The following is a 26,133-nucleotide window of genomic DNA, read 5'->3' on the forward strand; positions in this document are numbered from 1 at the left end:
TGCAAAAGCCTACCAATGGAGAATCCTTGTTTCCTTGGCATCCACATTGAGATGTCATCCTTCCATACAAAGTTGTTAAGAAATTGGCTGTATGTAAGTGTACGACCATAGAGAAATAACCTGTTTCCAAGCATCCACGTCAATAACTTTGTTAGCTTGTCATCAACCCTATCTATTACATCAACTATGTTTTCATAATCCACAAATACAATAGGGTGTTCATTGGGCAAATGGAAAGGTAGCCTAATGACCGAAGGTTCCTTTTGTCAGATGTCATAACCAAAAGTACGCGAAGATGCCTCACACGCTAAGATATATCGACAATCATAATAGTTGCGTATTACATCAACTACTTGTTCAGACTCACTGTCTACATTGGTTTGGTAAAAAGAAGCAGTTACCCGATCTTTCCCTTGTACACATACTTAAACAAATACTTTATTGCAGAGGTTTGGCAGGTGTGCTCACCATTGATATGGCAGCCATATTTTAGCAATAGTGTCGGGTTATAGGGTACAATGTATGAATTATCGAGTATCGTATTATTATTTATTATTATCCAACCATTATCTGTTCTCTTGTGCTTGGGAACCCGCCATCATTGATTATTGCCCTTGATATAAAGGGATTTGGATAAAATTTTAAGCACCGACCATTTGTCATGTAGGGGATTTTATTATTATACTTGCCAAAGGACCATGGACCATGTACTTTTCAACTGCTACATAGATTTTGGGCCTCTTGAGCTTGTCTGGAATCTCAGCTGAGATTAGATTGTCACTATCATCCGGTGACTTGGGCTTGTATAGAGGATGCATAAATAGTAGTATATGTGCATGTGGAAGTCTTCACTTTTGGAATTCTATAATGCAGACATCTATAAAGACTGAATGATTGTTAGGCATTAATACTTACACAATTGTAATTTAACAAATTTCATTAAACTTACACGTTGTTATCTTACCAAAGAATTGATCATGCTTAAAGTCAGCTATCAACTCACTAAGCTTGATGTTAAAAATCCTTGAAACAATGTCGAAACGGTATTGTGCTTTTAACCCTGTGTCTTTGAACAAATGTTTTATCTTGTCCCATTCAAGATTGCATGTAATTGTTTAAAGTTAGGATAACCTACATATTTGCAAATTGTAAAACCATCCTTGCAATTGTTAAACATGTACCAAGGACCGTTTGTGAAGCTACTCGGCAATATAATCCTCTAGCCAGTTGTAATATCACTTACTTCTCCTCTAACCAATGACTCATGGAGTGCACTGTACTTGTCCACCCTTAGTTTGGGTTAGTTATTTTTAATGAAACTAAGGCATTCAAACTCAACCATAGTGTAGCGCATCAACAAAAGATTGTTAGAATAGTCTCCTAGATTCTAATTTTCAGATGATGGTCCTTGTTGTATTGCTCTTCTTTGATCTAAGATGAATCTCCTATGCAACCTAGCTATTTTTGGGCTGAGCATGAAATCACTATAGTCCATTATATCGCAACGGCCGATGCAATGGCATACATATGAAGTTAATGGAATTATTCAAAAGTTGTGATAATGAAACTATGAAATGCAAGTATCAGAAAAGAATATGCAGATATGCATTCATAAACCACACTAAGCTGAGTTATCTAATTTCTGTTAGCTATTCTATTTAAATATTAAATGTTATAGAGTATATAAATTATATTATATTTTATATATGATAGCCTAACATTAATCTAATTGGTAATGTTTAGAAATCCATTCGAATGCCAACGAGTTATAGCTCAAATGGCATAGCATACTCACTTAAAGGTTGCAGGATCGAGTCTCAACCCGTACAACTTAAAAATTTCGATGGCTTATGCTTGTACATCCATGGTTATGAATTGTTACCTAGTGACCTACAACACTACACTTTTCTTGAATAAGACTGAATGGGGAGCCATATGTTAATACTTGACATAGCCATGAAATATACCTATTAGTCTTCGAGCTGAATTATATAATGACCATTATTTTGGTTAATAGCGGACTCTATCAATCATCATGTTATGATTCTTTAAGAATGTATAAATGCATGTTGATCGGTGATAATGGAGTTGTTATAAACAAAATGAGTTGTTGCATGCTCGAGCCCATGTCTACAAGTAAATCGTCGAATTATTATAATTAAATTTGCTTTTAGAGACACACAATGAGAATCACCCACCAGCCAACCCCAACCATTACCAGCTACAACCAACAACAGAGGAGGACTATAGAGATTGAGACAGAGAGATTGAGGGAGAGAGGTGATTAAAACATATGCTTCAGAAAATGTACACAGGAGCAATCATACCTGGCAAAGACAAACCGGTGAATTTAATCTTGTTAAATGGCTTTTTGTGAAAACCGATTACATACTATATCGAGATGCAGATAATATTCTGACACATTAATGTGGTTGAGCACCAAAGGACATAAATGGTGGAGACTAATACATGTTACATTAAAAGCTAGTTAAAAGCCGATTTTTAAAATAACACGAAATACAATAAAAAATAGACGAAAAAATGAGGTTAACTCTTAAAATTCTCATAACCAGATTGTATAATATTAGTATAGATATAAAAATATAGATCTATATCTGTTGTGGCAAGACCCCACATCGTATCTGTCAAGGATATCATGGATGTTTATATATTATAGAGATCTTAACTTAAATTGCTGAGCTTTGGTGACGGTAGCTTGTAACCCAAGGGGGAGCGATAAAGTGGTGGAACTTTGTGCCTGATGTGCCTTATCAGAGCACTGCTCGAGTTATAGTTCACACGTACACGATAGTCTAACTGGATAATGAACCACCATTTTTAATTTTAAATTATTTTGACATCATTCTTATGTCCCATCATCTTTAAACATTTTCAAGCTTTACTATCTTTGTTGCATGCTGTTTAGCCATAACAAATTAAGTGAAAAATGCACCCCATGTTCTAATCTCAAACCAACACCATCTTTGTACTAATTATATTTAGAGTAAAGTACTAAATTAATTTCCTACGTTTAGACATAATTCTATTTTGATCCTTAAAATTTAAAGTGTTTTATTTGAATCCAAAAAAGTTTCATTTACTTTCAATGTAGTTCCACCGTGAGATCAAAGTTAAATAATTAACGATCCTATGTGACAGCAGTACAAGAACAAGGTCGATAATTTGAAGAACAAGTACAAGCTCTAGAGACACAAAATTAACCATGAATGCATCAATACATTTATTTATCATTCTCCTTACAATTTAAATGAAATATTTTCTACAGAACTGGAGAATGATAAATAAATGTATTGATACATCTATTGTTGATTTTGTACCTCTAAAACTTATACTTATTCTTTAGATTATCAACCTTATCCTTGCACTGCTGTCACATAAAACATTTCGTTAATTATTTAACTTTGACCTCAGAGTGAAACTACATTAAAACTAAATGAAACTTTTTTGAATTCAAATAACACACTTTAAACTTTAAAAATCAAAATATGATTACATCCAAACGTAGGAAATCAATTTAGTACTTTATCCTTATATTTATATACTCACTAACTTTATTAGCTACTCGTCTTCTTCGTAGAGATCTATTTTAGTGAGCGCCTTAGCCTGACTGGGCAACAGAGCAATTTCTGGTATGCACAATATAATAGCTGATCTCAGTTTTCCTTTTTCGGTTATCATGTAATTAACCATCAGATTATACAGGGCATGGGTGCTTATTCGGCTAATTATTCAATACATTTATTCACGACCGGGGCTCCAACCTTTGCTTATGCTCTTCTGACGATGAGTTCACCTCAGCTCGTGAATGACAATTCTCCCTTTTGTTCTCAAATCTGAACACGTGAACATTTTCACTTCAATTTCCGCACAAACACACTAAGCCAAATTGGCCACTACATCTCATCGAGTACAGAATAACAGGGGAGACAGCATTCCGTAACTTTAAAACAGAAGTTAGTAGGTTAATTTAACAACTTTTCACGGGAGGATTCAAAGATGACGCAAGCAAGGAAGTTGTCGTGCCTTGGTTCTGTTACCTTCAGTGCAATATTTCATTGGCAATGGGAAAGGTTGGAGCTACGTCAACAGGTACCTGGGGTACAAAGCAGAATAAACCTGTTAGTCGTATGCGAAAACATTTCCTTTGGGGATGACATCTATCCTCATGGATGAGTTGTGCACATGTGAGGCAAAATAGCATGCGAAGAATGTGTATGTAAGCATGTGTCTACAATAAGTATTATCAGAAAAATCATTTGCCATAGAAATCACAAACATTTATGTTCTTAGAGAGACACCTGTAGCATGCATGGAATACAGTGATTTCCGTTTTCTTTGGTGTTACAAGAATGACTGCGACTTAATTTGTAATGACAGCGTTGGAATAGAAAAAGTTGCTATAACACATGGTAAGAAAACTGTGATCTGTGCCTTTAGCATCTTCTACTTAGAAATGTGCCATATAAAGAAGTCATCATCAGAAGCGCAGTGTGCCAGTGTATCAACAATACTTGAATCAAAATTTTGGATTCAACGTATAGATGCCATAATCTTAACCACTGATCTTGTATAGGGATTGAAAGTATGGGCCTTACAATGAAATATCAATGGCTAAGATTGTGGTATCTATATCGTAAACCCTAAAGTTTGGGTTTAGTATCTTTGTTGAGATTATATCATATTGACAAATTCAACATTTGGTGTCCTACAATTCAAAATGATGTTCAACTGAAATACCAAAATGTACAAGGTGCATACTTTATGACTTTTGGTAGCATAAGCAATGCTTGATGCCAAAATACTTTTCAGAGTTTCAAGGTGAATAATAATAATAATAAACCTATGCTCAACAGGTAGCTCATCATCTTACTGGTTCCCACAAACAAAATTCGCAGGATATTATGCTTAGAGTATACCTGAACATTTTCCAACGTTTTCAGCGCAATTTTTAGTGGTTGTGTCATCACACTGTATTTCTGGAGAAGTAAACCAGCAGCCTCTTTATCACCTTTGGCTTGTATGGTGAGTATCTCTCTGCTTAGGCTTTCAACCGCACCTTCAATCTTCACAACGAAAATTGTGATCAACATCATTCATCATAATCAAGATGGATAGATGGAGAGATTTTGAAACAATACCTTGGAAAAATCAACAGACACTTTGTTGTCTGAATGCAAGATAAATGCTCCTTTCTCATATAACCAGTTGAACTGCAATGCTTGCCCTTTTCTAACAATATTAAGTAGCATCAGTAGCTATATATAACCAGAATAAAATACCAGACAAAAGAAAATCTGAATAGCTAGCAGCATACCCATGAGCTTCCTCTAAACCAAAACGTACTGAGCGGAAGCATCCAGCAAGAAAAGAAACATACATGGACTTCAATAAACTTTCAGAAAGCAAATCCTGGTAAAATTAGTGTTAGGGTACCATTAGTAGCAGTTGGTGATACTTAGCATGTTAGGGATTAGTATAATATATGGAATAAGATAGAGGGACGGAGAGGACTTTTGTCATTTTAGAGTCTTTTGAGTGTGACTAAGGACTCTGATTTCCTCAGTTAAAGAGAACACTCTTGAATCCAATTACAGTTGTTGTGACATTCAAGAAATCACAATTCAATAACAAGTCTCTTCAATTCATTCCTTGTTGATACCAATTCTAACAGTTTGTCCTCTGAAGTTCCAGCGTGGAAGTTTTCTTGTTCTCACTGCTTCAATTCTACTGGTTATGAATGCTTTAGGGAAAGGATAGGGTATACTATGAACTGCTATGCGCTTGTGTTCTTGATGCTGTTTTATGCAATCATCGACAGCCTAAGTTAGGTAATTATGAACCAAGTCATATATTCATGGACTCAGGTTTCTCTCAATTCATTTTACACACAAAGGCAGTGTTTCATATTTTTATGTGTTGATAGGATCAAGGAACTAGCAAAATTAGGGGATTTTATTGATGAACTAGGGATTATAAATCACAATCCCTTATTAGAGTACACTATTGAATCTAAACAACTCTAGAGAGAATTTCCCTCTCCTGAACTAACAAACTGAACAGAATTTTTCTAACAAACAAAACTAATTAACCCCTAGTATTTATAGCTAGGCCTAGCACTATTGCTCCTAAACCCTCTAAACTAGCTTAAAAGAACCCCCCCCCCCTTCCCGAGACAACCACCTCAAGGTGGATCTCCAGAAATGAGCTCCAATTGCTCCACTACCTCCGGGATGGCTTCGTGCTCCAACCAACCCTCCTCCTCAGCCTCAGGTTCCATAACAGCGATTTGAATTCCTTGTTCCTGCACACATGCTCAGCGGAGTATGGTTTATTGCAGATAAAGCATTCGCCTAGTGCCCGTTTAGCTTTGTACTCCTCATTAATAAGGTGCCACACTCCTGGCTGTTTCGGAGGCTCCACCCCTGACTCCGCACCCTTGATTGCCAGACCCGTTGCAGCCGCTGCATGTACTGGCTTGTTACTTGTTAGTAACGAAGTTCTGTGTCGTAGGCATACCGGCACTGCGGCCAGGAGCATCCCACAGTGCCATGTTACCATTCTCCACATTCTGCACCAACTCCATCAACTCATCCAGGGTCTGGAACGAGAACAACCTGCATTCCTCACTCACTTCCAGCTTCAATCCATTCAAGAACAAGTCAATCAATAATTCTGGAGCCAGACCTCGCAGCGGGGCATGCGTGCATGACAAACTGACCAATGTAGTCCTGCACGGTGCTGGTTTGTTGCAGCTTCAGCAGCGATTGATAGGGACTCTGCAATCTCTCAGGCTGGGAGTGACGCAATAACGCCATGCGAAGGGACTGCCACTGCATTGTCAGCGCGGTCGCTTCCCACCACCGGAAACATGTGAATGTGCGGCCTTCCATGGCGAACGTCGCCACCGCAAGCCACTCCTCTTCTGGCACCGCTCCGAGCAAGAAGAACTGCTCCATACGCTCGATCCAAGTCATCTAGTCCTCACCGTGAAAAATCGGAAGTTCTAGTTTTCTCCACTACTCTGGCGCGGTTCTACTCCCCTGCAAGCCACCGGCAGCCTGGTGTGATGACGGCGAACACTGTTCGTGGCGCATCGGAGCACCCTACTCCATTGAATCCACTCGCGCATCGATCCTCTGCAGCATCTCCTGGAACGCGCGGCATAGGTCTTCAAATCGGTCAAATTGTGGTTCCATCGCATCCAATCTCCCTTCCATTTTCCACAATCGTGGTTGCACCATTCACCACTTCCAGGATCTGTGGATTTCTGATACTAGTTGATAGGATCAAGGAACTAGCAGAATTAGGGGATTTTATTGCTGAACTAGGGATTGTAAATCACAATCCCTTATTGAAGTACACAGTTGGATCTAACCAACTTTGGAGAGAATTTCCCTCTCCTATACAAACAAACTGAATAGAATTTTTCTGACTAAAAACTAACTAACCCCTAGTATTTATAGGCAGCAGCAAGTCCTAGCAATATTGCTCCTAAACCTGCTAAACTAGCTTAAAAGGAACAAACAACCCTGTTTCTATCAGTATTCTACTAATGAATCTTGCAGAGTTTCTTTCCAAGATATGCAAAGTAGTCTTTTCTTAAGCCTATGCTATTTCTTCTTTATTTTGTAGTATAGATAAATTTGTCCAGACAATTTCTTCTAGTTATAGAAAATGTTTATACATAACAAAGATTGCACCGAAAATGTTAGATAGGGTGAAGGCTGGACAGTAAAATGACAGAAAATAATCTTAATGTTACAAAGATGAGGATGTTGCATTGGATGAGGGGTCAACTAACCAAGACTGGATTAGGAATGAATATGTTATAAGAAAGTTCGGATAACACCTATTGTGAAAATGATGTAAGAATCTAGCCTTAGGTTGGTCCATGTATATCATATATAATGAAGAGACTCCAATAAGAAAAGGATATTAGAAGAAAAGTCTAATACATAGGTAGAGGGAGACCTAGAAAATCTACAGATGAAACAATTAAAAAGGATTTAAATCTTATTAGTTAGTATGCAAATAAGATACATGAATAAGTACAATGACTAACCTGGGAGATTAAGAACCTCAATGCCCAGAGACCAACTATATCAGCTTTTGCTTCTTCCAGAGCTGAGTGAAACTCTTTCAATTCCTGTATCAAAGAGTAAGCTGCTATTAATGTTAAATACAAAATAAAATGACAAAAAAATCTATATAATTTTTTTCCTTTAATTTCAAGTTGCTCTTGTATCATGATTAATAGCATCCAAAGGTATTATAAAATGCAAGATTTGACATGCAAATACTAGTACAGTCCTGCCAATTGAGAACGTAATTGCTGTATGCTAGACAGTTCGGAAGTATGTTACTGATAAAGTAGCAAAGCTAAATTGAAAAGTTAATTGCATTCCTCATCTATGTCCTCAATCATACTTAACAGATTTCTCAAGGCTACACTACTTTCAAACGCTTGCTCTCCTTTTTAGTAGGTGATGGGTCTCATTTCAACTTTTGAAAAAACCATTGGATAGAAGATACCGTTTTAAACCTATCCTTTCCTCATCACTATCATTTATATTCCTTGCATAATTCTCCTATTAGGTCCTTTTAGATTACACAAGGTTCCTCCTTCTCTTGGGACTTCCATTTCTTTCATAACCTTAGTGATAGAGAATCCTTTGAACTTTTGGTCCTCTTAGGTCTCCTTGATGGCTTTTCTGACAAAAGGATATGGTACCTTGACTCCTCCATAATTTTAGTTGTAAATCCTTCTTCCAATTTCTTATTCATTCTTCCAACACAACTTTCGATTTAGACAAACCAATTTGGAAGTCCAAATTTACTTTTAAAGTCAAATCTCTTATATGAACAGTTATCCTTAACAGAATTTATACCAGTAACTTGCAGGTTCAAAGGCCTCATAAGGCTATCTCCCCTGATGTGTGTGTGATGTCTGGGCAAATTCAGAGTCAAACTCACTCGTTTTTGCATTGTCTGATGGCTTTTTTTTAATAAAACAATTTGTTTGCATCTTCGATGTATGTTGAGTGTTGCCTTCAACCCTAGCCCAATTTCTATTGATGGGGTTTACTTGGTTTGGTACTGGAGAAGAGGCAAAAGTTGTGTGACTCTGCAGCTATAACCACTACCTGGACTACTTGGTTAAAGTGCAACACACGCCTTCAATGACAGATTTTTCTGACAAGCAAGTTTTATGGATAGGATTAGACGCCTAACATCTATTTGGTGTAAAGCTCATGATATTTATAGGGGAATTTCCCTATTGGACATGTTGAGAGATGGGAAATCTATGCTTTATAGATAAATCTTTTGTTTTGTTTAGGGGATCCCTTATCCCTGTTTTCTATTATCCTTCTCCTCATCTTAAGGATATTCTATTTTGTTTTGTGTTTTGAAAAAAAAAAAAAAAAATTCTTAACATAGATTGCTTTGTCGAAGTCCTTGTTTTTGGCCCTACTTATAGCATTTAGCAAGCATATAAATACTTCTTTCCCCAATTTTCATACCTCAGTTATCAAATACTTTGATACTTGCTCTATCGTTGCACTCTTACTATTATTCTTTTGTACACTTAATCTCCCACCAATCAAGTACCAAACTTTGTAACACCCTATTAATCTTGGCCATATTTTGCACACTTAATCGCCCGCCACTAAGATTCTTTACAATCTAAGTCCAGAACCTCATTCTTCATCGAATAGTTCTATAGTTGATTCCTAATCTACTTAATTATCTTGTTGCACATACCACTATAACTTTCCTTGTGTCCCTACTAACTTCATTCAAAATCCTCTTCTAAAAGCTCATTCATATTTCACCCTTTCCTTGTAACCACCCAATCATGGTCACCTTCACTTCAACAGATTTATCCCTAACCAAAAGCCAGTGCTAATTATCAAGCTCTCTCCAGATGTTACTTTGCATAGTACTATTTGATTTCCATATGAGAGAGAGAGAGAGAGAGAGAGAGAGAGAGAGAGAGAGAGGATCAATGGTCTTCCTGCTTCCTAAAACTACAATTACAATAACATTGGAAACAGATCAAAGGGAATATAAATCCAAAACAATACCCTCTACATTTCATTCCTTCAAACCCTAATGCTAGTTCATTAAATGACAATAGGGAACCTCCACGTAATGTCACTAAGATAAACTGGTGAAGCTTGGCAGCACTTATGCAAGAAAGGATAAAAGAGGAAACAAAACAATAACCAACAACCTAACATGTTGATGTTTTGGACCAAGTTAAGTGCATTAAGAACAAAAGTGATGGGATTTTGGTCATAGATGAGAGTATTGATGAAAGATGGAAGATCTACTTTCACCAGTTATTCAATGAGGGCCAGGAGACTCTTTTTGTACTCTGATTGAAGGGAAAGAGACCAAAATTTCAATTCTTGAAGAAATGTAAGATTTTGAAGTAAAGGAGACCCTAAAGCGGATGAAGAATAGCAGGGAAGTAGGCCCATACAGTCTTCCCATTAAGGTTTAGGAGGGAACGAAGTCGGTTGGTTAACCAAACTGTTCAATGAGATTTTATCGTATTTAAGATGCAACACAAGAAAAGTAAGAGCATTCTGGTCCCTATTTAGAAAAAACAAATATACAAAATTGTGGAAACTACTGAAAAATCAAGCTCAAGTAACACACCATGAAGTTCGGCAGTGTTTGCTTAGTAACTTTCAGACATAAATACAAATACATAAAAGACATAACACAAAGATAGACAAATATTTTATTATGTTTTGTTATGATGCACAAGATGCAATAGTCTATACCAAATGTTAGTTTTACCCTCCACAGTATAACCACTACACCACAGTACCACACCACCACCATTGCTCTCCACCATAGATTTTTCAACCTCAACCCAAATTACTACCATCAGCAACTTTAATTCAATGATCAATGCAACAATTACTTCAAAATAAAAACGAAATGAAGGTGAAAGGAAGGACGTGAGGACTAAGCAATCAGAGAGGTTGATGCGGCGAAGTGGAGGCAGCACAGATATGGAAGCGTGATGGCAGTCATAGTTCCTATCCCCGGCCAGTCGCATCCAAAGAATTCACTCAAGAGTGCTTTTAAGAGAGGGGGACCCCAGAACAGTCACAGAGTACACAATTCTTTTGGAGAGAGGTCAGTTTAGGCTAAAGCTATTAATAAAATTCGTAAATGCACGAAGTAATCCTGCTCTATGATGACGATAGGATAAGGCACCTCTTTTTTAAGTATCTAGATGGACTTTACAGGTTATGGTGGAGTCAATGTGGAGGCAACACAGAACTGAACAAAGACACTGACTACGAAGTTGGAGGGCAACACTAAGAGGAAGAGAGGTGGACATGGAGGAGGAAGAGAGGTAGGCGAAGACACAGGTGGAGGTGAGGCATACAACAATGATAATAACATTGAGAGGGAGGCACAACGAAAAGGAGGAAGAGAGGCATGACAAAGATAGGGAGGGAAGGAGGGAGGCATGAACAAAGAGAGAGAAGAGTAGGCGGAAGAGAGGAGGTGAGGCGGATAGAGGAGGGATGTTGTGGCGGTGGCAGTGATGGCGGAGGGAGAAGGCAGTGGCAGAGGGAGGAGGTAGGAGGGCAGAAGGAGGGACAAAGAAAGGGGTAAAGAGAGAAGGGGGTTATGAGGGATACAGGTTAGGGAAAGAGACAAAGCTGGAAGTTCAAAAATAATCACAGAAGTTGAAAAAATCATGTATCATAAGTTGTGTCTTAGCGTCATAGCTTTAAACTGGAAAAATTTGTATCACATCATGATATAATTATTTGACAATATTATTCATTCACTCTTTATTATGTCTTTTCTTACTCCTCAACCTAAAACCATAAAATCCCATTAATGCAAAATTTTTAGAATAAAATAAAGTCTCAATGATACATATTATGCAACTGACCAATCTCACAGTAGACTTCTGACCATCTGGAAGAGTTATGGTATGAGGTCCAATTCCATGGCAGCATTCGTGGCAAATTGTATGAGTAAAAAATGATTCAAAATCTACAAATTCTTGTTGTTCCACAGCAACACAGGCAGCAGCTATAGGAAGAAGAATATGCTTGAACCTGTTAAGAATTGGCAGGTTTCCCTGATATTAACTATCCATTCAGAAAAATAACAGAGGAGGATCACTAACAAGATGCAACTTGAGCAAGCTAGACTTTTCAGGGTTTGAATTTTACTTAGCCTCTGAAACATTCTTAAGCATGACCATTGATGTTCCCCTGTCATTTACAATACGTTCATCATTGGGTAGATTGAAAGCAAGAGTCTGCGGCCCCTTGACATCCTGAAATAATTTATTATCGCAAAATTTCCAGTTAAATAGTTTTAAGCACAAGATACTGTATTACATACACAACTACTTTTGAAGTTTGTAAGGACGCATGGAATTTAGTGATTGCACATAACAGCTTTTTCTTTATTAGAAAGCCTTAGCTCTTTTGTCATAGTAACAACACCATTCTTTAGTCATGAAACTTTTCTTTTCTTCCCTATCTAATATGTTTTCCTGTGCAGCTAAGAGTCCAACCCATTTATAACATGTTTTATACCAGATTCAATTGAACAGCAGAGGAAAGATTGTCATCATAATATTATATATACACCCAAATTTCAAAAGTTCCGAACACTCACCCCAGCATTATAGATAAGTTGTATAACTCGTATAGGAGCTGCATTCACATCTTTTGATTTGTATGCACTATCCATTGGGAGATTTTCTTCCAGAAGCTTCAGTAGAAAATTATTTCGCAAATCAGCGACAATATGTAGGAGATAAAAGAAATAAATACAGTTATTCACAATGAAATGCTCCAGGTATTGAACCTTCAGATTATCACCAAAGAGTTTCAATTGAGCTGTTGCTTCATCGTCCCTGATTCCAATATACGCTTCAAAGGTAGCCTGAGGGAATAGCAATGCAACACTAAGTTCAAAGATAATGATGATTCTTTTCCAAGCGAGTGCATATTGACAAGTTTCCAATGAATTTATATTTATTTAATCATGATATCACAAAGACTAAAGACTTATAGCGATTAACTTGACAACATGGCACTCATACACAATGGATGATGCAACAGATATTAGTACATTGCTAAGAGACTCTACACACCTATTCTCAAGAACGGCTACACAATCTTTGCAAATGACACTTTGTCAAATATATAAGTGAAAGAAATATGAAACTGAGAAGTCCAAAAAACACATTGTGGGGTAGGTATCTTGGACTACCAAGGAGCACATGCGAATACAAAAACAGGGTAATTGTCGACAATAAATACTAACATTCTCGGCACTGCATGGACAATTGTTGACAATAAGCCAAAAACATTATTTCCAGATCTAAGATTTACGATATTATATTAAAGAAACTTGGTATTTTTGTAGATTAGCTGGCAAATGGCTGAAACTGATGCCACAATTTTGTTAAATGTAAATATTTTCTAATTGAGAAGATAATAATTTTAAATTACTTTGGTTTGGAGACTTTTATTGCTAATGTTGGAAAGTGGGTGTGCATGGATTGCAGCATCTGGTGCCATGTGTGTGCAATAGAACATGACTGTCCACATTTTAGGGAGGAGGATGGCAGGGAACAATAGGTGGAGAAGCGGAGGGACTCCAAACACCCTCCTGGAACCTTAAAAAAGCAAAATTGTTGAAAAATCACCTTATATCCAAAAAGCTTGTCCTCATAAGTTTCATATGGCCCAATTGTAACATCTAACTTAGAGTCCTGCACCCAAAAAAAAATAAATAAATAAAAGAAAAATTAACATGATCATAAAACATGTTATAGTAAGAATGCGTTTGCAGGAAGTTGAAATAATGAATATTTAAATTAGGAATGTTTTAAATTCCGTAATCAAATGATTGATAAAAGAATATTTCTTAACAATTTAGTTTTTCTTTTTATATTTTACCGTCTAAAATGCTAAAAGTTTTTGTAATTTTTAAAACGCTATTTTTTTAAAACATCGTATAAATAAATAATAAAAATTATTTACAAGTAAATAGCCTTTCATTTGTATTTGTTAATAGATATTTTATGCAAAACAAAAAAAAAATATTTTTATTTTAACTTTTTCTTTTCATTGGAATCTCATGATTAAAAAAATGTATTCTTTAATATAAAAAAGCATTTCATTCAATGCATACCTGATACTCCAAAGTATTTAATCTGGAGTTAATACTATTTGGCATGCCAAAAGGAGCATAATATTTGCTAACTCAAATGATCAATTAGCATGTATCTTTACCAAGACTTTGAACATGAATAAGTTATCCTCCATATCTTGTATATATTGCACAATATCTATATCTATAACCTCTGCCATGTAGTTGAGAAACATGGAAGATACTTCCGCTCTCCTTTCTCACAACACTAACAATTTTAGTTTACTAGAAGATATATTTTATGAGATGAAATAGAATCACAAAATAAAATTGATAAGGAAACTTGTGAACATAAACATGAGAGAGAGCGAGAGGGAGAGAGAAACATGGTAAAAGAGAAGGATCAACGTGACAAATCTCTCCAACTTCAAAACATATCACTTAGAGAACAATCACTTAGTGCCAAATACACTGTTAAATCTTATCCTGAATCCAGTAATATATCAAAAAAACCTCCATAAAGATATGGGACTGCTGCTCTAGCATTTACACTATCTTGAAGTATAAAGTGTATATTGTTAGAATATGAGTGAATAAATTAGTTAGGATATTATAAGATCCATTATGAATTTATGATACGGTAGTCAATTGTATATATCTTGTAATTATGTCTAGAATCCCTTATTCAGGTTATATAAACTAGTCTCCGATGTGTAACAAAAACACACGGAATTCTTATGTCTTTCTCTCCTTTTCTCACATTCAACATGATGTCTAGAGCCTAGAGAGAAACAATTATTCAGTCCGTACACAAAGAGGACCCACTGTCCTCTTGAGAAAAAATTTTCCTGCCTACACCGTGGGACTCATGCTCACGTGCGCTGTACTGCCCCTTAAATGGAACTGTCGTCTGCCTTCCGATGCACCTCCATGGGCTGTCTGATCTCCCTGCTGCCCACCCACTGCTGCACATCCGCCACCATACCCACCACTGTGCTCGCCTCACTCCACCAATCCCCTCATTATCCATCCTCACTTTCCATGCTCAATAGCCTTTCCACCTAATATAGTTTGTCTTGTGAATCATGTCAATTTGGGAAACTGTTCCAGACTTGGCTATTATGGGGTGCCCAAAGTCCCACATAAGGTAGTATGGGATGCTTGGTGTTGTATTTAAGGAGTAGTTCTTCCCCCTTAACAGCTAGCTTTTAAGGTGTGATTTTCCACTTTCCTTAGGTACTTAACAATGGTATCAGAGCCTGGTTGCCAATGGACATGGAAAGGGCTACCCATAGACTGGATTAAGATGAATACCGAATACTGTTAACTGGTAGCGAAGAGGCTATCGCTGGGTCAGTGTTGATAGAGTGAAGCCGCCGTGGACATCGGCTCTCCAAGGGCGGTATATTGTTAGGGGCTTACGTATTATGGGGTGCCCAAAGTCGCACATCGGTTAGTATGGAATGCCTGATTTGTATTAAGGAGTGGTTCTTCCCCCTTTACAGCTAGCTTTTAAGTTATGGTTTTCCATTTTCCTTAGGTACTTAACAGAAACACACCCAGAGTTCTTTTAATAGTGTCGTGCTTCGTCTTTTCTTATAGTTTTTTCTGATACTTGGGATCCTAGACATACTAAGTCTACTTTAAGAATTAAGTATTTTGTTACTTTAATAGATGATTTTTTTCTCGTTGTACATGGCTTCTCATGGTGTCCATCAAACCTCTTGTGCTCACAACTGTTAATAAAATGGGATTGCAGAGTGGAGAAATCATCATTTGGTTGACACTACCAGGATCCTTCTACATTCTCATGTTCCTTCTCGTTTTCGGGGAGATGTTGTCCTTTCCACATGTTACCTCATTAATCGTATGCCTCCTATTTTGGGTCAAAAGTCAACCACTCAGTGTTGTTTCCTCACACAACGATTGACTCTTTAACCACTCATGTCTTTGGCTCTACCTATTTTGTCCACAACCTTACCCTAAATATTGACAAACTTTCTGCCTGTTCCCTTAATGTGGTTTTCTTGGGTATGCTAGGTCTGAGAAGGGTTATCGTTGTTTCTATAGGACTTGACTGATGACTTACCCCTACCTCCTTTACCTATGGCTTCCGCCCCCACCTTAGCACCTCTGCCTCCCCATCACCCACCTTATGATCATTTTCATCACCAACGACCCAACCTTCCACTACCTCCTCATGTTGCCACGGAGCCTTAATCATCTCCAGGTGGGTGCACCCTCTAGAAATCGTTCTAGTTGCTATAGACTCATCTCCACCAAGGCCTCCTTTACCAATTTTGGGCCGACCACTCGAGTTTGACCTTCTTATTGCCCTTTGTAAAGGTATACGCTTTATCCATAACCCTTCTCCTCATTATGTTGCTTTATCCTACCATCGCTTGTCTCCAGGACATTATTCTTATGTGCCATCTCCATCTTCTGTGTCTATTCCTAAAACACCAACTGAAGCTTTATATCATCCTGGGTGGAGACATGCTTTTCTTGATAAGATGTGTGCGCTTCACAGCAGGGACACTTGGGTTGCCAAGGGTTTTACTCAGATTTTTTGCTTGACTTATGGCGACATTTTTCTCTCGCAGCCAAGATGACCTCTTTTGTCTCTTTCTTGCCATGGCCCCCATGCATTATGGGCTTCTACATCAACTGCACATAAAAAATGGTTTCCATCATGATAACTTGAAACAATATATATGGAGGAATCTACTTGGTTTTCGCCTTGTTTGTCGGCTCCACAAATCACCTCATGATCTTAAGGATTCTCCTCGAGTCCACTTTGATAGATTTTCCTCTACGGTTCAACAATTTGGCATGATCTGGAGTGAAAACGGCTACTCTGTGTTTTACCGCCACACTCCTCAAGGATGCAATTATCTAGTTATGTATGTGGATGATATTGTCATAACTAGGAACGATAATGATGGTATAACTTGACTTCAACAACATCTATGTCACCACTTTCAGATTAAAGACCTTGGCAAACTGTTACTTCTTAGGTATTGAAGCTGCATCACCTAAAGATGGCATTGTTCACTCTAAGAAAATATGCTATCTACATCATAAAAGAAGTTGGCTTGCTTGGAGCCAAACCCGTTCATTCTCCTATGGATCCCAATGTCAATCACCTGCCGAATCAAGGGAAACCCTTATCTAACTGACCCAGGAAAATACAGAAGATTAGTCGAGAAACTGAACTGAATCTCACTCATACCCGTCTTGACATCTCCTATGTAGTAAGTCTAGCCAATCAATTTTTGCATTCACCGTGTGAAGATCATTAGGATATTTTGATATGCATTTTAAAAGTATGTCTCCTGGGGTAAGGGTCTTCTCTATGAGGATAAGGGTCACTAAGAGATAGTTGGATATTGTGATGCTGATTAGGCAGGTTGTTCGCTTGATAACGTACCCAATCTAGCTATTATGTACTCATTGGTGGCAATATTATTTCTTGGAAAAGTCAAATGCATGATGTGTTTACAAGGTCTAGTGCTGGAGTAGAATATTGTGCCACAGCATAACCTCATGAGCTTCTGGCTGAAACAACTTTCAGAACTACAATTTGGGAAAATCAAACCTATGACATTTGTATGTGACAACCAGGCAGCTGTGCATATCGTTTCTAATCCAATCTTTTATGAGAGGACCAAACACATTGAGATTGATTTTCAATACAATAAACACAAGATCCTCTCTGAAGACCACTACAAGCTGTGTCAATTCAAATAAATAGTTGGAAGATCTCTTAACTAAAGCCTCAACAGGTCCTAGAATAAGATATCTATGTAACAAGCTTGGTGCATACAGTCTATATGCTCAAGTTTAGAGGAGAGTGTTAGAATATCTATGAATAAATGAGTTAGAGTATTATAGAATCCGTTGTGATACACTAGTTAATTGTGACTGTGGATATCCTGTAATTATGTAAGAATCCCTTTTTCAAGCTATATAAACTAGTTTCCACTATGTAACTAAAACAACGGAATTCTTATCTCACATTCAACAATTGCCAGAAAACTAGACTCATCACTCTTCCAAATCCATGGAAGCAAACCCTCACAATGATTATATCAATGTTTTAGGTAGAATATATACCGTATATAATGATTATATCAATGTTTTTTCTCTAAAATACCCTTATTGATATATATAGCCATGAAAATCATTTTGAATTCATATTTGAACCTGAAAACATTTACTAAGAAAACAAAATACTTACTATCTTGATTAATCTTACATTTGTTATTGCACACATTTAATAAATAAAATGGTAAACTAACATTGTTAGTGCCTTTTAATCAACTACACTTTACAATATGCCAGATCCCAACCAGTGGGACAGATCTTAGTGATTCTTGTTATTGTCGTCTTCCCATGATAGAATATTATATATCTACCTGGCTTGAGATCAAATTTAAAATTATCGTGGCACAAAAAGTAAATGAGAGAATTCAACAAACCAATTCCATCCATGCTATATCTGAGTCATAATAGTCGTTTGACAGAAAAGCATCAGCCTTGCTATGTAGCAGCCTCTTCAAACTACACTTCGAAAGAATGAGTCAACCAACAACTGTAAGTAAAACAATATTTAGCATGAAACTGAGCTACAATTACTTCTTAATGATGATAATATAGATAGGGCAATACCTTGGTGAGTTAGTAGTGTTCCCAGCTTTATGCAATAAATCAGCAGCCTTTGTAAGGAGAGCCTTGTATTCTTCAGAGTAAGGAACTATATATAGATCATGAGTAGCACTAGTTTTGTTACCATGTGGATGAGAATTTAAAATAGATTCGCTGTGCCTTTTAATAACAGTGAAAAAGCCTGTTGCCTCCTTCTGTTGGTCCTTTTTTAGACTGTCCTTCCATATTTCAAACTCCTGCAAGATAGAAGCTTTTAACAGCTTTTCTTAATTGCAAGTTCTCAATTGTTCTGACAGTACATGCTTATCATGATGGTACCATTTTGTCCATGTCTGGAGGGTAGAAATTAGCACCGGGAGGTTTTGACATGGGAAATGCTGCCCTGTATTCCAGACCCCTCCAGTTGTTTACTTTCCCATTTTCTTCAGAAAGCAACCTAATTGCCGAATCTGCAGTTGTCAAAAATGCCTCATCTTCATCAAGGCAAGACCTGCCAACAACAAATAGATTACAAAAAATATAATCAAGTTCACAAGTTAAGCAATTACAAACACCAGCCAAAAAAATGTTTTTTTTTTTTGACAGTTTGAAATAGTTACAAACTGAAATAATTTTATTGCACACCCCTGCTCCTCACCAAACTCCACTCAAAAATCTAGCTAATCCCTTCACTACTCATACCACTCACTCTAAAAGTAGGTGGTAATTATAAGAAATCAGAAAATAAATCTTAAAAATAGGTGGTGTCCTGCCTCAGTTCCTGACACAATTACAGGACCAATGAGCTGGTTTTGGATAGTAAAGGTCCCATTTGTTTAAGGACCAATGAGGCAAATTCCAGGGTTTACAGGACTCAAACATAAAACTATGAATGCTCAAGAAAAAAAGCAGAGCAATGGGATTTGTTCTAACTGCAAGTAGATTTTTCTCGCATACAAAATTCACCAACCTCTATTTAATGTAAGAGCAAATATATACCACTTAATGGCTACAGAACTGTCAAGGACTTACCAAGGGCTCTTGTTAATCAGATAATAAGACCATTTCAACTTATTTAACTCCGATGTACCAGCATGCTCCTTCAACCAATCTCTAAGAACCGGATTACTGTACCAGGACTGATAATAAAATAAACAACCTTTAGTAATACACACTGCCATAAACTTCACTCTACCAACCAATGACAGACATAAGATGAGATTGGTATGATGGAGAAGGGAATAAATTTCCAATCAAATTTTACCATATGCTTAAATATATCTTTTGGTCCCTAAAAATTATATTTTTATTTTTGTCTCTCTTTAATATATATATATATATATATATTAAATGGTAATGTTTATAAGAAATTAAAAAAAAATTTAAATCTTTATAAGGACTGAAAGCAGTGTTAAATATCTATAAGAACTAAAGGTATAGTCCAAAATACTTATGGGACCAAACATTTTAAATGGCTAAAAGCTGAATAATAATAATAATAATAATAATAATAATAATAATAATAATTTTCTTTTTTGATAGCAAATAATAATAAGATTAATAATATACTGAAACCAAAAATATTTATAAAAAAATTATGCCTTTTTTATGAAAAAAACGCTTAAGCAAAACATTCCATATGACACATCTTTTTACTGGAGCCATATGACACATTTACATGCATAAAATGATAAAATGTTAGAAATAAAAATATTCTTTAAATTTATTGCACCGTGTATATATATACACACACCATTTAGTCCAAACACAGCTATGCTGTAAACACAACCTGAAGATAAAAAATTTCATCCATAACCATTGCAGCCTTCACAACATAAGCAAGAGTGTCCTTATCTGAATCTGTAAGCCCTGTCAACTGCCAGAATAAACCATGAAAATATGTCCAAACAGGAGCCAAAAAGATTTGGGATAATTATGATCTTAATAAATTAACCCAAGCACTGCTACACTCAACAAACAATGATGTCATGACCTTCAAAATGGAAAACTTTTTTTAGTCAAATAAGCAATATATAGAACAAATGACAGCATATAAACAAACTCACAAAGTACATTTCCAATAAAAATTCATCAAAAACCTCCAAGTTAATCAAACTAATGTAACAAATATATAGGATAAATTCCAAATGCTATTATCTCTGCAATTACCATAACGATATCACATTCTGTCCTTCTTGGACAAAAAATCAACATATTATTTGACACCCATTTTGTACAAATGCGATCATACGGATTTTATGCACACAGCCTCATACAGAAGATATTTTATAAATTGGGCTCAAGATTATACTGGCAAGCAAATAAAGAATCCAAATTCTGATTTCTTTATTTTTTGGTAGTTCAAGAACGACAATTCTGACAGTTATACACTCTCCAATCTCCACACAAGAAAAAAGAACCCGAACCAAATACAATTTCACCTCAAAAATGGCGTATCTGGCTCATGAATCAACTTGGTTTACTCTCAAATTTCAACATTCTAATTGATGAGAACAAAGTCAATGTTTATTCTAAATCTGTGGATTGCATCATATGCAGGAAAATCATAATCATAATAATAAATTATATAAAAAAAACTAGGTATCAAAATCACTTTCGGGAAAATAAAATAAAGTGCATTTAAACAGCCTGATAGAAGATAAATGTGCATACTTTAAACGTAAGCAATTCAAATTGACAAAATAGAGGGAGTGAGAGAAAAATTGTTCATCAAAACAGAAGGAGAGGTCAACATAATATAAAATAAATAAATAATTCACCTCTGCACTCAGGGAAATGGGAGCATAACGACTTAGTTGCTTTTGTAGACTCAAACTGCGTGCTACAGTGTTCTCGTTGTACCTTCCATAAACATGTTAAGGAAACAAAAATAAGCACATAAAAATGAAGATTCAAATGAATCTTGAGTTGTAAAGCAAAAGGACAAAAAAGGAATTCGGAAGACACTGAGTATTCAGATTGACTCAAATGACTTTAGGGAATCTACAAACTGACGCTTGAGCTTGTGATGGATGAGATGGCCCATTTATTCAAGTATTCCTACATTATTAATGCACATATCCGTAAAGGCCACTCTTTTCCTCCATACTATTCTCCATGTTTCTTTTGCCCCTCTTTTCTTATTTTCTAGTTTTGAAGATAACCTATCCCTCCCTCAATATACATCACTCATCACTCATTTCCAAATAAAATACAAATTTAGAGAGAGAGAGAGAGAGAGAGAGAGAGAGAGAGAGAGAGAGAGAGAGAGGGGGGGGGATCGAGGGAACAGGAAGACATGACCATATGATTCAAGAGTAGTTCTAATCTAGTTCAATGAAAAGAGAGAAGGAAAAGTGATTAAATTTTGAGATGGGTGATCAAGTAACAGAAGTCATTTTGCTGCAAATGTATAAAGAAATTTAGCATCATGCATAACTCAAATAATAACATACCTCTTTTCAATGATATCAAAAAGCTGACCATATTGTCCATCAACATCATAAGGGACATACTCTGAATCTCCTTTGGCCAGTAACAGTTTATACTCTCCATAAGAGATATATTTAACAGCAGAAACTTCTGCTTCCTAAAATAAAAAAAAAAAAAAAGAATCCTCGTATAAATTAGGAAACTTAACAATATAAATCATGCATGTATTGAGAATTTAGAAAAGACAAGAAGGGAAGGCATGGAATTACATAAGAACATACAATAACCTAAGCGTAAAGCATGAACACTACCTTATAACACTAATAGCATAGAAAAGGGTACATCTAGAGTAAATCATTGACCGCAATAGGATACATAGAAAAAAGATAGAAGTGACATGTAATCAAAATCAATTAAGCCACATGATTCCAAGTGTTTTATCACATAATTCTCGTCCTGTCGAGACAAACTGAGCTTCAACAAATGATATTAGATCCTCATGTCACTGATTTTAACAAATAAACTTTTTCTGGACTGGGGTGGGGGGGCTCGTCTATTGAGCCACACTTTCGTATAAGAAAATCAAACAACCCTAACTCTATTATTGGAATTGGAAAATATCATGACCCATTATGTTTCTTAAAACATCCAAAGTCAGGCCTAAACATGTACCACCTTTTCTTGGTGTTATGTGGACTATATGGAGGACTAGAAATAGAATTGTATTTGAATAGGAGATGATAAATGTTTTCAAGGAAAAAGAACATATGCTACAATGGGTGGATATGTGATACAGGCATAAGAGGTTATTACTGAATCTAATAGAAACCAATGTCATATCAAGTGCCTGACAATGGTATTTCTTTTTCTTGCTGAGACTTCGAATTCTATTCATAAGGTGTGTGCAGATGTGTCTTTGCTTTGTTACCTTGATGTCTATGCCAAAGGGGTTTAGTGTTGTTTAGTATTATCGTGATTTTCTTATATATTGTGCTCGGGGTTTTGTCAATTGATGAGTGCTGAGCATTTTATTCATGGTTATAGGGGAGGCATTTGAATAAGAGGAGATTAAAAGTGCACACAGAAAATCCAAAGAACAAAACTACAGTAACTGAAATTTGCAAACATCTTACGCATCCGCACCTGAAGTGTAAAAGCTTCCAGAGGAATTGGATCAATAGTTGTCACAAGATACACATCATTATATTCATTATTGATGTACTTTCCATCATTTATGACACTGCATTCCATATCTAAAGTTAGTTATCAAACTAGTCCACGGATAACAAAAGGAGGATATTGAGTGCAAATTGCAAATAAAATAAATCCTAGAGAAAGGCAAATCAACGAAGCAGTCTCTCTACATATCAGTGAAAAACAGACCTCTAAAGAAGCAGTAAGCTTAGCTTTAATCAGAAGATAAAGAGAATTATTAGGGTTTTTCCTGTTTTCATATTCAGTTGATATGCTTTCACTACAATAACACAAAGGACCCTTCATTTTAATTTTACATCATGCTTGCAGTTTTACCTAAAAACAATGGCAAAAACAGGCAAACAAAAGGAGGCAGAGTTTCATTATCTTAATCATCCTGATCATGCTTATAAACATATCAAGTTAAAAAAATAAAAAATAAAAACAGAAACAATACACAGACAAAAATGAAGTGATGCAGCAGAGAGCAGACACCACTTACCATTCTTGGAGGAAAACAAAAATCAGTTCGAAAGCATCCTTTGGAAGTGTCACACCTAACTCTTCCTCGAGCTCCCTTCTGAAAAAGAACTCAACACACTACATCAGGATAGCAATACTCTTTTCTCTATCATTCAGAACAATTCTCCATCAATCTATATTAAGTATCATAAAACACAATTATCACTCTTAGAAGTTAGTGCTTGTCAACTATCACCACTAAGCATCACGAAAGATAAGTAGAATTAACATGAAAAGAAATACAAGAAATAAATAAGAGCATAGCTGTTGTGTTTGTGATTACCGAGCGGTTTCGAGGGAGGAATCGCCGGCGGAGATGTGGCCGGCGCTGGAGATGTCCCATAAATCAGGCCAAGAATCTTTGCATAGGGCACGGCGTTGGAGGAGAAGCTGCTGTGTGCTCTCAGCGAAAATCCAAACGTGAACAGCTCGATGGTAATCCCCATCGCGATGAACGTGGCCTCTGTGAAAAGCATGGACATGAGATCGAAGCAATAACGGTTCGAGGGAGTTGTGGTTGGTTTACCTGGGCTTCGAGACGCCGGTTTTTTGGCCGGACTTGGTTAGAACGTCGAGGTGCTCTTCTTCTTGCTTCTGTAACTGCGGCTCTTCAATATGCGCCATTTCAGCTGCCAATGGAGTGCCACTCACAGCACCACCAGTCCACCACAACACTCGACTATAGCTTGGGAATACCAATTTTGGGTTTTTTTTTTTTTTTTAACCAAAGATACAGATATTCCAATCACAAACGAGGAAAGATTATATCATTTAAGTTATAATTTATTAGAATTTTATTTTATAATTTTATTTATAGAATAATCTATAATTTACATCTAAAATATTCAAAATACCTATCGATCTAAACAAATAAGAGAGTAAAATCACAATTTAATCGCTTAAAAATTTTGCATTAAATAAATTAATTTTTAAATAATTAAAAATATTAAATTAATATCAAAGAATACAAAATCATGACATAAATTAGTCTTTAAAAATAATTAAAATATCAAAAAATATAAGTCATAACAGTCACTCGAAGTCATAGACTTATATATATATATAAGTTCTATTTGTATCCCTAACGTTTATAAAAGTGATTCAATGTTATCCTACTATTAATTATACTAACAAATCAGATTATATTTTTCAATTATTCTCACTTGGATGTATTCATTCTCAATTAGGTGTCACTTGGATGTGTTCGATTTTAATATTATACCTACTATTTGTGTTTAGATTCAATTATGTCCTTGGAAAAGTGAATTATGTAAATGTTGTAGGAATTAGTTTTAACTTTTGATGAGCTATTCTTTGGAGTAGATCATCGATTCTATCCCAGACATTTGTATTATAACTTTAAGAAGGGATTTTTAAAACTCAAACTAAAGCGTTCATGATGTGTAATTGACGACAGGATAATATTAAATCACTTTTACAAACGTTAGGGATACGATTTAAATGTTAGGGACACAAATAAAATTTACCCCAAACATTGGAGATACTTTACTCTATATATAAAATACTCCCGAGTCCTATCCTATTTAAAAAGTTTCTAGTTTTAGGTTGAAAATAGAAAAGTTTTATCTAAAAAAGTATTAACAAAGAAGGAAAAACATTCTAAATTTTTGTCTCATTTATCTATTGGTATAATAAATTATCTCATTTTTAAAATGTTTCTAAAATATTATGATATTGTTAAATTGATAAAAAAAATACCAATAAAAACTTTTTATTAATTAAATTTTGGATTCGATAATTTTACAGTCTAAAAAAGTTTTCTACTATTCATTAATAAAATATTATATTTTGTAAATAGTAACTGAATATTTTTATTTTTCATATATGCCTATCTCATTTACACGATTTTTACGAATTTTAATCACAAAATTCTATAAATAGTTTTACGAAAAATTAGGTTATTACATAACTAAACTAAAATAAAATACGTGTTTGCTATCTCTATCCTTATCTCTTATTTAAACTCATTTATATTTTAAAATAATGTGAGAAATGTAGCTCTTTATAAGTGTTTGAGGTTCGATTGAAAGCCTATAAAAATGTATTAACACAACATTATTTACCTATTTAGTTTAAGTATGTTGTCTCATTTTCAAAAGTTATCATAATTTTTATATACTAAATTTATTCCCTTATTGAGTA

General features: G+C 35.7%; 1 protein-coding gene across 2 annotated transcripts; it reads right to left on the reverse strand.

Moving 5' to 3' along the window:
- Positions 1–3,644: 3,644 nt before the first annotated feature.
- On the reverse strand, positions 3,645–24,723 carry LOC112795553 (nudix hydrolase 3). Of its 2 annotated transcripts, XM_025837531.2 has the most exons (22): positions 24,497–24,719; positions 24,254–24,433; positions 23,951–24,028; positions 23,398–23,494; positions 22,278–22,411; positions 21,603–21,684; positions 20,612–20,698; positions 19,855–19,961; positions 19,162–19,333; positions 18,847–19,079; positions 18,657–18,738; positions 13,730–13,795; positions 12,883–12,960; positions 12,691–12,786; positions 12,237–12,343; positions 11,951–12,119; positions 8,084–8,167; positions 5,336–5,430; positions 5,160–5,250; positions 4,938–5,084; positions 4,059–4,114; positions 3,645–3,854 (listed from the first exon to the last, which is right to left on the reverse strand). In XM_025837531.2, the coding sequence occupies exons 1-21, from the start codon at positions 24,592–24,594 to the stop codon at positions 4,061–4,063; spliced, it is 2,337 nt and encodes a 778-aa protein (XP_025693316.1). In that variant the 5' UTR covers positions 24,595–24,719; the 3' UTR covers positions 3,645–3,854; positions 4,059–4,060. The 2 variants fall into 2 exon arrangements, with proteins under 2 accessions (XP_025693316.1, XP_029153520.1); XM_029297687.2 differs by having other exon boundaries at positions 3,645–4,114; positions 24,497–24,723.
- Positions 24,724–26,133: the final 1,410 nt, after the last annotated feature.

The sequence above is a fragment of the Arachis hypogaea genome, chromosome 4, assembly GCF_003086295.3.
Source record: "Arachis hypogaea cultivar Tifrunner chromosome 4, arahy.Tifrunner.gnm2.J5K5, whole genome shotgun sequence".
Taxonomy (NCBI): domain Eukaryota; kingdom Viridiplantae; phylum Streptophyta; class Magnoliopsida; order Fabales; family Fabaceae; genus Arachis; species Arachis hypogaea.